At 41.9% G+C, this 11,278-nt stretch overlaps 1 protein-coding gene across 2 annotated transcripts in view; it reads right to left on the bottom strand.

Moving 5' to 3' along the window:
* LOC101563277 (bile salt export pump) overlaps nucleotides 1-6,117 on the bottom strand; it is a 30,509-nt gene extending 24,392 nt beyond the window's left edge. For both annotated transcript variants that reach the window (XM_023719107.1, XM_023719108.1), the window contains exons 1-3: nucleotides 5,908-6,117; nucleotides 2,273-2,377; nucleotides 2,022-2,183 (exon numbers count right to left, since the gene is read on the bottom strand). In XM_023719107.1, the coding sequence (XP_023574875.1) occupies nucleotides 2,022-2,183; nucleotides 2,273-2,377; nucleotides 5,908-6,102 (462 nt within the window). In that variant the 5' untranslated portion in view covers nucleotides 6,103-6,117. The remainder of the gene's footprint in view (nucleotides 1-2,021; nucleotides 2,184-2,272; nucleotides 2,378-5,907) is intronic.
* Nucleotides 6,118-11,278: the final 5,161 nt, after the last annotated feature.

The raw sequence follows: 11,278 nt of genomic DNA, 5'->3' as shown, positions 1-11,278 counted from the left end.
AAGGCTCTTTTAAAATCTAGAATTTGGGGCCGGGGAAATAGCTTAGAAGAATAAGTGCTTGCCTAGCAAACGCAAGGGCCTGAGTTCAATCCCCGGTTTTGCCAAAAAAAAAAAAAAAAAAAAAACCATAAAATCTAGAATTAAAACTACCATATGATCCAGCTATCTTATTCCTGGGTATGTATGCAAAGGAAATGAATTTAGCACTCGGCAGAGATACCTGAGTGCCTATGTTTATTGGGGCATTGTTTACAGTAGCTAAGGTATGAAATCAACTTGTAAGTGTGTCAATAGATGAATGAATAAATAAATTATGATATTTGTAGCCAATGAATATTATTCAACCACAAAGAAGAATAAGAATCCAGTCAGTTGTAATACAATAGAAACAGAGAACAGTATGTTAAATAAAATATGCCAGGCACCGAAACCCAAGTATTGTATCTTCCCTCTTCTATGCGGAAGCAAGCAAACAGAAGAAGTCAACCTGAAAGTAGAAAGGGGTTACTAGGAACAGGTAAGAGTACTGGGGGGCAGAGCAGAAGGTACAAGAGGGTAGATGGACTCCTGATGAGTTCATGAAGGTTGCACATATGGCAATGTAGCGGACCTCTTCAATTTCTAATTAATAAATCATAATAATGATCAAAAGAAGTGAGAGTACATTAAAATGATGTTATGCAAACTTTTAAAACTGGATTATAGTACACTGGGGAGACAGCTGTGCAGTCTAAGCACTTGCCTGACAAGCACAACGACCCGGGTTCGAACCCTGGTACTATATGCCATGCAGGCCCTGGCACCCTTGGTGTGCTGTGCAGGCCAGCAAAACAGGGTATAGTGGCTCATACCTGTAATCTCAGCACTGGGGAGTCTGAGACAAGAGGATCACTATGAGTCTGAGCTGCACAGAGAAACCATGTGCTACATAAATAAATAAATTAAGAGATTTTTAAAATATATACTGTATAAAAATATATAATGATAAAATATGCTTACATCAGATTTTGGGAGGAGAAGAAAGACAAATTGCAAAGCACTAGACTACAACCCTAAGTCTGTGGAGAACACATGGGGATGTGAATAAAGCAGTAAAGGAGCAAAAGAATAAATGTTTCTAGAGATTTTCCTCTAAGAGGGTTCTATGTTCACTGAGGTTCCCCCAAAGCATCTTCAATATTTTTGGCTAAAGACGCTAAGAATTGAGACATACTACATACAGTTTAGGGCTACCCATCTAATGAGTTTGATTTCCCCAAGAGTTTCACCAACCATAGTTTACTTTTCAAAAATCACAGTCTCTCTTTTTCGTTTTCCACTGAGAGTGGAGAGAGATGTGATGAGATAAATCTGGCTTCATTGCTTTAATCCAAATACCTGGTTTTGGGGGAATATAAGATTCTGGGCCTGAAAGTAGCCTGAGAAAAGATCTCAGGTAGATATGAAAAGGACATGCCCAGTTCTGCTAAGCTGTGCTGAGTTCCTAACACTGACTCTAGGCATTTGCTGCTGTTTGTCAGTGATAGAAATTGTAGGAAATGTGGCTCTCCTGGGCCCAGTGCCAGTACTTCCTATGCTAGAGAAAACACTTAAGTGATTACCAGATTGCTCCAGGGCAGGAACAGCTACCCCAGTTAATACACCCCTGATTTCCCCCTTACTATGGTCTGAATATGTCCCTCCAGAGTTCGGATTGAAGCCTAATCCCCACTGTGCTAGAATTAAGTGGTGGGGGCCTTTGGGAGTTTATTCCGTTATAAAGACTCTGCCTTCAAAAATAGGATCGATGCCACTCATCTTAGCCCCTTGGATCTTTCTGCCAGGTGAAGATGCAGAGACAAGGTGCATCTTGGAATCCAGGAGAATGACCCTAATCTTCCCAAGACCCTGAATCCGGGCCTGCCTTGCCCTTGAACTTCCTAACCGAGAGACCTATGAGGAATAAATTCCTGTTACTAATTAGCCAGGTGAAGGTATTCTGTTGTAGCACCCCAAATGGACTAAGACAGGCCAGTGCTTACCCCTTGAACTTGGGAGGCATCCGTAGCGAGCCTTGTGGCCAGTGCCCCAGGGCTATTTCTGAGGTCATCAAACCAACCAATGTCTTGCCCTAGCATTGCCTTGAAACCAAATTTACGCAACCTTTTCGTGAGGAGTTCTCCAGATTTAGCAAAAGTATATCCCTAAAATATAAAGAAGAAGTCTTCAGTGAAACTTTAACATAAAAAGGTGGGGGAATGTCAATCATTTAATGAAAAATAAAGTGCTTTACCTGCAGAAACTGGGTGAACACAGACACACAGCCCATTATCACAAAAAGTATGCACACACCATCAATCTGGGACTGCTGCTCCTCTTTATCAAGAAGTGAAAAAGTCTTTTGGAGAGAACAAGCAAGGAAGAAACTTCATTATTGTGAATGGTACACAGTAAATAAATTAAAATATGATGAAGCAAAAATTCTTTTAACACATCATCCTACATTTGTCCAGTCCTGTAGGATGTACACTGAGAGTGAACTTCAATGTAATGGGCGGTCTTGTACCAAAGTGTCAGTGTAGCTTCATGAGTTATAACAAATGCACCTCCCCCCAGAATGGCAGGGAGTGTGTAAGAAATCTCTATACCTTCCTCTTAATTTTGTTAGCAACCTAAACAATCTGTGGTTCCATCTTTTTTATTCCTCCAGAAGGGCGTTTGGTATATTCATGGACTACAGAATTCAGATTTAGCCCATCTAGTTCCTATTTTATACATAGGAAACAAATGCACAAAGCATCAAGTGTGTGCCTAATTCGTTGAACAAGGAGTTTTGCTTGGACAAGGAAATGTGGATTTTCTAGCCTCTGATGCAGTGGTCATCTTCTGGGCATGTTCTTTTGGTTTCTGGCATTGTCCATCAGCTGATCTGTGAGACTGGGCATCTAATCCATCTACTCTTTCCCCACAATGCTGTGCTCCATGAGTCCTTCGTATATTCTTATTATTAACATGCAGTCCAGTGGGCTACCTGGTCCATAGACTTCTGGGTGGTTAGACTGGCTGGAATTCAGGAGCACATCTTTGCTATTTTTGGAATAATAAGTGTGCTTAAGGGAAAAACAAACATCTATTTAAACTCTTGCTATATGCCAGATATCAAAGGTGAGTCTGTTTTTTGTTGTCATTGTTTTATTGGATCCAGGGTCTCCCTAAGGGGTTCAGACTCATAGTGATCCTCCTGTCTCAGCCTCCCCAGTGCTGAGATTATGGGGTGCTCCACCATGACCAAGGTTCCAGGGCCGGCACAGTATGTGGTACCAGGGATCAAACTTGGGTCCTTGAGCTTGCCAGGCAGGCACTTAGACCACTGAGCTATCGTTCCAGCCCCATGAATGTGTTTTAACTAAAATTAAGATTGCCTTAAATTAGGACTCTTAAAACAACCTATTTTGATAGGCTTTTTCCCCCCTTCCTGTTACAGATGAAGAACCTAAGTCTCACCAGAGGTAAGTTCCTGTCCAAACAGGCACAGGTAGCACAGAGCAGAGACCTACAATTCCAGGGCTAGCTGACTCCCAAATCTGAGCTTTTTCCCGGCACATCACACCCAAATTGCAGTAGCTGACACACTTCCCAAGTCAGGCACGGGGAACGCAAAGCAGACAAATCACATCTCATGTGGATATGGAGGCTCCATGAGGCCAGCATCTGGCTCCTAACAGTGCTCTGGTATTTGCCAGGGCCATGTTGCACAATGTGGTCCCTCCACACCACACTTGGCAATTTCACCCTACAGGTATATCCAGATGAAACAGCAATTAAAAACAGCCACAGGATTACAGCCTGTGAGATGACAGCCTCAGGAGTTTACTGATGAAGTGGTGATAATTGTGCTGAGACAGAGACAATCTTCCTTATTAGCAAGGAAAGATGGTGGCTTGCTGAGCAACAAACATGAATGCTCTTAGATATCTTTGCCATCCTTCATTTTGTAATTGAAAAACCTTAGGCCAAGAGAAGTGGGCACACAGGCTATGGGCAGCAGCTAGCAGAACAGGTTTCATAGGAAAGCTCTCCTGGTAAGATATTCTGGACTCTTCTGACAGCAGCTGATATATGTGGTTTGGGTGAAGCTGTGTCCATATAAAATTTATCCTATTTTTATGACAGAAAGCAATCGTTGGCAGGAATTCTAAGTTGCTTTTAGAAAGCAAACATGTATCTTCACAGATGCACTCCTTTCTGTCACCTCTACACCTGCCTCATTAGCCCTGGAGATTCACTTTCAGAGCCTCTCCCTGCCAGGATGGTAGCTTTAGAGGCCAGGGAGCGTCTCATCTTCCTGCCCTCCACCCCACGCCCCCGCTAGCAGCGGTGCCTGGGAGACAGCAAGGGATCCACACACATCTGTCCCGTGGTGAATGGGATGCTATGCTTAACTTTTGTCTTGAGGAAAGTACCCTGACTGGCATGGCATTCGCAAGCCCCCAACCTGGTGTCTAACACAACTCTGCTGAGTGAGTAAAAGATTATGACTTTATGTTTGGATGGTATTTCCAGGAAACGATGGAATATAAATGAATGGCTTAAAAGACGTTCAGTACACAAGGTTGTTGCTCCAATAACCAAGGGTCAGTTCCCTCAATGTCCCCTCCGTTTCCCATTTTCTTCCCACCACCAAGTTACTACACGATTTCCTCACTCACCACAAGGGGGCAGTGTGAAAATTAAAGCCCAGGCTAGGGACCTCCCTACAGAACTGACTTTTGTTTGTTGATTATCCAGGTTTTTCTGTACAGTTCATGCCCGTGGGAACATTTTCCTGGTAAGCACTTCTTTCTCACTTACCAAGCTCTGCCAAAGTTGTGTACTGGCAAGTCCTTTGGATGCTTCACCTGGAACAAGTTACCAACGTTCTTTAGGTTCTGGGCTTTCTCCTTCACTGACGTCACATGGTGTGTGTGTGTGTGTGTGTGTGTGTGTGTGTGTGTGTGTGTGCATGTGTGTGTGTCCACTAAAAATAGGTCAGCGTTTCGATGGCCAATTTTCCAATGACAAGACCAATAATAAGACTTCTCAGAAGCTGGCTCGATAATCACACTTGCTCGATTTGACTCCCTACTCTGCCACTTGCTGTCCTCAGTTCTCTGAGCTTTGATTTGCTCCTTTATAAAATCAGATAATGAGAATCCCTATCTCAGTAGGGTCTTAGGAAACATAAATGAGCTATTCTACATGAAGGGCTTAGATAATACCTTATAACTGTCTGTATTTATTATTATAGTAATAGAATTGAATAAGGAAAAGCAAAACTTCTAAAACTAAAAAAACTGAAGTAGAATTATTTCTCTCTATTTTTATTTCTTCCTTGGTTTCTCTCACTTCCTCTGCACATTCTTGTTTTAGTCAATTGGCAACAAAACAGAGAATTTCACATTGCATACTAACACCTGCTGTTATAAGACAAATTTTATACCTTAGCTATTTAGCAAGATTAAAAATTGATCTAAAATCCTGTCCTATTATTCAGCAAACCTGCTTTGCATCCTGATTTGGTTTGCATAAGATAGGCTTCCCTGTCCCAAGTGATGGTACGTGTACGCTTTGTGCGGTGTGCGTTTTACAAGTTGAACCCAGGACCTTGGGCAGGAGCTTGGGGCATGAGCTACACCCCCTGCCCTGCTGGCACCTGTGGGCTTGGTAGCTGCACAAGCGCCCTGTAGACCAGACAGGAGGGCTCAGCCTCGCCTCCCCACCTTTTGTGTGATACAGACTCACTGAAATGTTCACCCTGCAGACATGAGAAAAAAAAGCTAACGAAAGAACCAAATATATTAAAACAAAGAGCTGACCTAACAAATATGGTAACAACTACTGATACAAAAAGAAGTGAGGAGAATACAGCTTTAACAGCTGCTTGCTTACCCCGAGAATCTGGCTGAATAAGAAGGCATAGAGGGGCGTGACAGCCCCATTGACGACTGCACTCAGAGCCCCCACGACCATGTAGGGCCATTCCTGAGCATTGAATTTCAGAATCCTTCTCACTGGGGCAGGCTCAACTTCTTCCTCCACTGGAACGTCCTTGTTTTTGAGGGAAAAGAGGACTGTATTAATCATCCAGATACACACACACATGCGTCCTGCATAGTCTTGTATTAAGTAGCAGACCCTTTGGCATTCAGAGACGAGCCATGGTTTGACTGGTTCTGAGTGACTCCAAAGATCTACCGGACATGGTGGCTTGTTAGTTTTTGAGGAATGATTTTAAATTCCTTTACACCACACCATGGCTTGAATGGGACAGACTCTTCGAGCTGTGCAACTGATGCTAACTTTATAGTTCTCATTTTACAATCACAGGTGGGTTGATACAAGCAGTGATGCATGCATTGGGGCTTTGAAATAATAGCTTCTAATTTTAAAAAAACAGCTATAGTGTATATATACATGTGAGGATTTAAGAATTTTTCGAGATATGTTTCTCATGAATGTCAATGTTCTGTAATCACTAGATTAGGCCAAAGCTCTACAATTCTACTAAAGCAGTAGCTTTTACTAGCACTGTAAAGCAGGCAGTATATCTGGAACAGAAAATTTAACCAATTCATTAAGTGGTATCAACAGTTATTATTTACTCATTTGCAGTAAGGTTTCCCCTAATTAGTACCCCAGAAGTAAGTGACACTGTATATGGATTTCTAAGTTGCCCATTTTTTTTTCACAAAGAGTGAAAATTACTATTCTCCTATTCTGATTTTTTTAGAATTTTATTGAGAAACAAACAGCAATGAGATAGTTGCAAAACTGATTAGTAGGCCAGTTTCAATAATTAGTACATTGCATTTTGTTGTCTTCGTAGTGGTTATTCATAGTACAAGATGCAGACATGATATCCTGTCCAAACACTATTAGTACAAATCTTTCTTCTCATTGAATTAAGAGAAAGTAGCTGTGTATCTATCCTATTTTGTATATACAGATACTAAATGGTCTATTAAAATGTCAGGGTTTTATCTTTTCAGAGGCCAGTGTTACATATTGAACTCTACTTTTTTTTCTAGCATTTCTCCTTGCCATCAATATTACCCAATGTTTGGGCATATTTATTCAACCATTTGTTTAATTTGCTACTCACTTTGATAAATGGTTCTAGATGTGTATGTAAATTGGCATCAATCTGTTTTACTTTTTCTATTAAAATACACTGAAATATCTACACAAAGCCAACTATAAAACTAGTAGTGATTTTTCTCCTTTTCTAATACACAGTAATTTCCCCTTAGGGAAAGAGAACAGGACACATAACGAAGTCCTTCAACAATTCACTCTGCTTACAAAGTCAAAGACCACATTATCAATTCAATTTAAAGGAAAGGCTGGTGTCCTATTCATTTCATTATAATTCAAGCCAAACAGGATCCAGGAAAGCAGCTCAGGCTGGTGATGGATGTGCTTTTACGTCCACTTCGAGTTCTCCCTTGGCTACTTGCAACATTTGCATTTTGCAGTTACTGAGCAGTAATTGCATCATTCATGCAGCAAATCTTTTGTTCAATTATTTCCACTCTGACAATTTACTAACTTCAGAGCATCCATCCTAGAGAAAAGGAAGGTGTTTGGGAAAGTGGAAATGCAACCGAGACAGAAAGAAGGCGCTCTTGGTAAGTCCTATGCGGCCACCAATGCACCTGAACTCTGGACCTTGATTACCTTATTCTTTTTTTTTTTTAATGTATTTGGTACAGGGTCTGCAGGGTCTCATTACATAGATTGGACTCATAGTGATTCCCCTGTTGTCAGCCTCCCAACCACTGGGATTACAGGCATGCGCCACCATGCCCAGTCTCAATCACTGTCTCAGCAGGCCCCAGGGGTGGGGCCAGCATGGCCTGCAGGGAATTGAACCCTTGCCACTGTGTTGATTACCTTATTCTTAAAAGAGTAGGAGTAGGTTGTTCCTGGGAGACAGTCTTCCTGGAACTATCATATTTTTGCATATTTTGTGAGCAAAGGAATTGATTCGCTATGTTCAGATTTCTTTTCACAGTTACCAATACAGCAAACAGCCTTGGAAGACTGAGAGGTGTCTGTTCCCCAAGCATTGGCTCATCTGTGCATAACAGAAGGGAGCTCCTCCAGCCCAGCCTTCCCCTTGTGTACCATACCCCAATTCTCCTGCTGGTGTCACTTCTTCATTTCCCTGGTGAGTACAGGGGATTGAGTTGGGGACCGGTGCAGAAATGCTGGGCTGCAGCTCTTGCCACAGCTCTGTGTACTGAAGTTCTTATCTCTGCCTCAGGGTCTTATGTATCCCACCAGCATCCTTGGACTTGTGTCGGGCTGACCACGTGGCTTGCCACAGAGCCAACTATCAGACCCTTCAGAGTTCTAGACAGGACTTGGGGTCACAGACTCCTGAGGGCTGATGATTACAGAACACAAGTTTCAGGGAGGTCTCAGCACCAGAATTCCAATTGAGAAGGTCTTCTATGTGGCTCATTTAAAAAGTAGTCCTCAGGTGATTCTGGTGACCAAAGCTTGATCACAATGGATGATTCCAGGCTGTTTCCCACCACTAAAAGTTGAGGCTTCCATAATTACACACTGTGGATTGTCAGCTGTCAAGGACCACCGAGGGGCACGAGGGTGTGAGAGTGCCTTCCTGCCCCTTGGGTCCTCCTGTTTGCTAGTGACATGCACAGAACTACAGCTCCTCCTGCACCGTGCACAGAACTACAGCTCCTCCTGCACCGTGCACAGAACTACAGCTCCTCCTGCACCGTGCACAGAACTACAGCTCCTCCTGCACCGTGCACAGAACTACAGCTCCTCCTGCACCGTGGACCCACAGAATGGAAACTCTCCCGACTGATACCCAAACATTCCTAAGCCTGAGCAGCAATGCCTAAGAGAGATCAAGACAACAGGAAGTATATTTTCTCTAGTACTTTTGATCCCCAAATAAACTAACAAGAAAAAGTAGTTAATTCAAATATTTTTCTTTTGTCTTCCTATACTAAAAAATTTGTCTTCAAGGGAAATTGTTCCCTAGTCCCCCAACCAGATGCCAATGTCAATCCCCAATGATAAAAAAAAAGAAAAACCCTAGAAAGTGGGCTCCCAAATAATAGACTTTTAATTGAATTTTATCTGAATCAGTAGAGGAATAAAAGAAAACTAAATATACAACTAAAATCATTCTGCAAAAAAAAAAAAAAAGAACTACCTCAAATTTTGCAAAGCTAAATATAAAGAGGAAGGGGAAATGAATAAATTAAAAGTGAACTAGTAGCTCACATAGAGAGGTAAAATAACAGTGGTTACTATTATTATTAGTGCTAATAAAAATATATGTCGCTCTACCACTAAGCTACATCCTCAGTCTTTAATTTTTTTTTCTTACATTCTGAAGCATGCTTTTGCTAAGTTACCTAGGTGGTCTCAAACTGGGAATCATCCTGCCTCAATCTCAAGCAGCTGGGATCCCAGATCCCACACCCAAGAGCATTAAAAGTCTAAAATTCATGTGTTTGCTCCCTGAAGCATCGTGCCTCTACCGTAACACTGGCAAGACGCATGCCTCTTATTTTTTCTATCATAAGTGAAGGAGCAGCTCCACAGCAGAAACAGCGACGTAGCTCTTGCCCATCTTTGCGTCTCCAACCCAACGCCAAGCACACAGTAGGTGTAATCTGTGTTTACTGAATGACAGAATAAATGCAGCTTTTATACCACGGTGCACACAACTTCCCACCTACTATGTAGATGGTTCGATGCCAGACCCCAGGCTTTACCCAGTTCACCCCCTCAAGATTCCCCGTGGGAGCCAGGGGGAAACGTGACTTCCTACTTGACTCTTCTGCCCTGCTTTCTGTGCTTATTACACTGGCCTCTGCACTCCAACAGCAGATTCTCTTGCCTTGACAGTAACTTTGGGATCTGATGATAGAGAAAGGTGAGTTTGACAAAGAAGCAGAGATTTTTCAAATGAACAAATACTGATAGTCATTTTTTAAATGTATGTGGTTGTTACAGGGTCTTACCATGCAGCTCGGACTCATGGTGATCCTCCTTTCAGCCTCCCCAGCACTGGGATTATGGGCATGGGCCACTACACCCAGACTATGGCCAGCTCAGCCTACGCTGGGGGCGGGGCTGGCACGGCAAGTGGTGCCTGGGATTGAACCTTGTTCAATATTTGCACTTACCTAAGCTTGTCTAAGCAGGCGCTTTAGTCCACTGAACTATCTCATCAGCCCCTGCTAGTCATTTTTATGGGTCTTGTATATGTCTCATCTTCTACTAATGCTTAAATCCTACCTTAACACCTAGTTGTGATGAAATTGTGGATATCTAATATCTGATCCTGACTTTATTGTGTATTTTTTGTTGTATTTAAAAAGTCACATAAAATTTTAGAGATTAAAACATACCCCTAAATTATTGGTATTTTTTAGGTATACGTAATGATCACTTTCATCATAGGCAATTTGTACCTGTACACCCCATAACTTGAGCATTTGTCCTCACCCATTGCCCTCCCCTCCCTTCAACTACTCTTCTTCTTATTTACAAAAGCTTTGTTTCCATTTTTTCCTTCTTTTTGCATCATTTTTTTTTCTTTTCCCTTCTTTCTTTCCCTTCCCCACTCACTGTACCTAAGATCCAACTGCACTTATGAGAGCTAAGCAGACAGCTTAGGGAGCAAGAAAAAACGGACCTAGCTTGGACACCTGCTAACCTTGAGGCTATGGGTGAGGAACCCCGCTTAGATTGAAAACCATTTCTTTTAAGTGTTTGGTCAATGCTGTAAGAGATCACAGGGTGGACACAACAGCTTCGTGCAAGTAGACCATTGGCAATTCCCAGTCTACGGAAGGTAAGGTTAGGCTTTCTCCATCAAAAAAACCGAAAAACAAAAAAAGAGAAAAAAGAGTTTTGCCATGTTTGGACTTGTAGAATTTAATCAAGTGTTAAAATGCTTTAAAATATAAAAAATGAACAACACTCGTACAATGTTTCTTGGAGTTAGAAATTCCATTGTTCAGCTTTTATTACCCCTAATTCCATTGTTTTCTTTTTAAACAATTTCTTAATCAGATCCAAAAGCTACAACTCTTGTTGCATAGGTCTGGCTTTCTGTTGGTCTTAACCATCCAGCAGAAAAGTATAAAAACAAAGTATAAGAAGTAAAGTCATGGTGTTATGTTGAGCTGTAGGGGACTCAGGTCAACAATTTCTGACATTGCCAGTCAAGTGGAAGACCCAATACTATTATGGGTTACTGGACTCT

This window comes from Octodon degus, unplaced genomic scaffold (assembly GCF_000260255.1).
Source record: "Octodon degus isolate 3935 unplaced genomic scaffold, OctDeg1.0 scaffold00065, whole genome shotgun sequence".
NCBI lineage: Eukaryota > Metazoa > Chordata > Mammalia > Rodentia > Octodontidae > Octodon > Octodon degus.
Note: the sequence above shows the minus strand (reverse complement) of the source record. Positions and strands in the feature narration are given on the sequence as shown.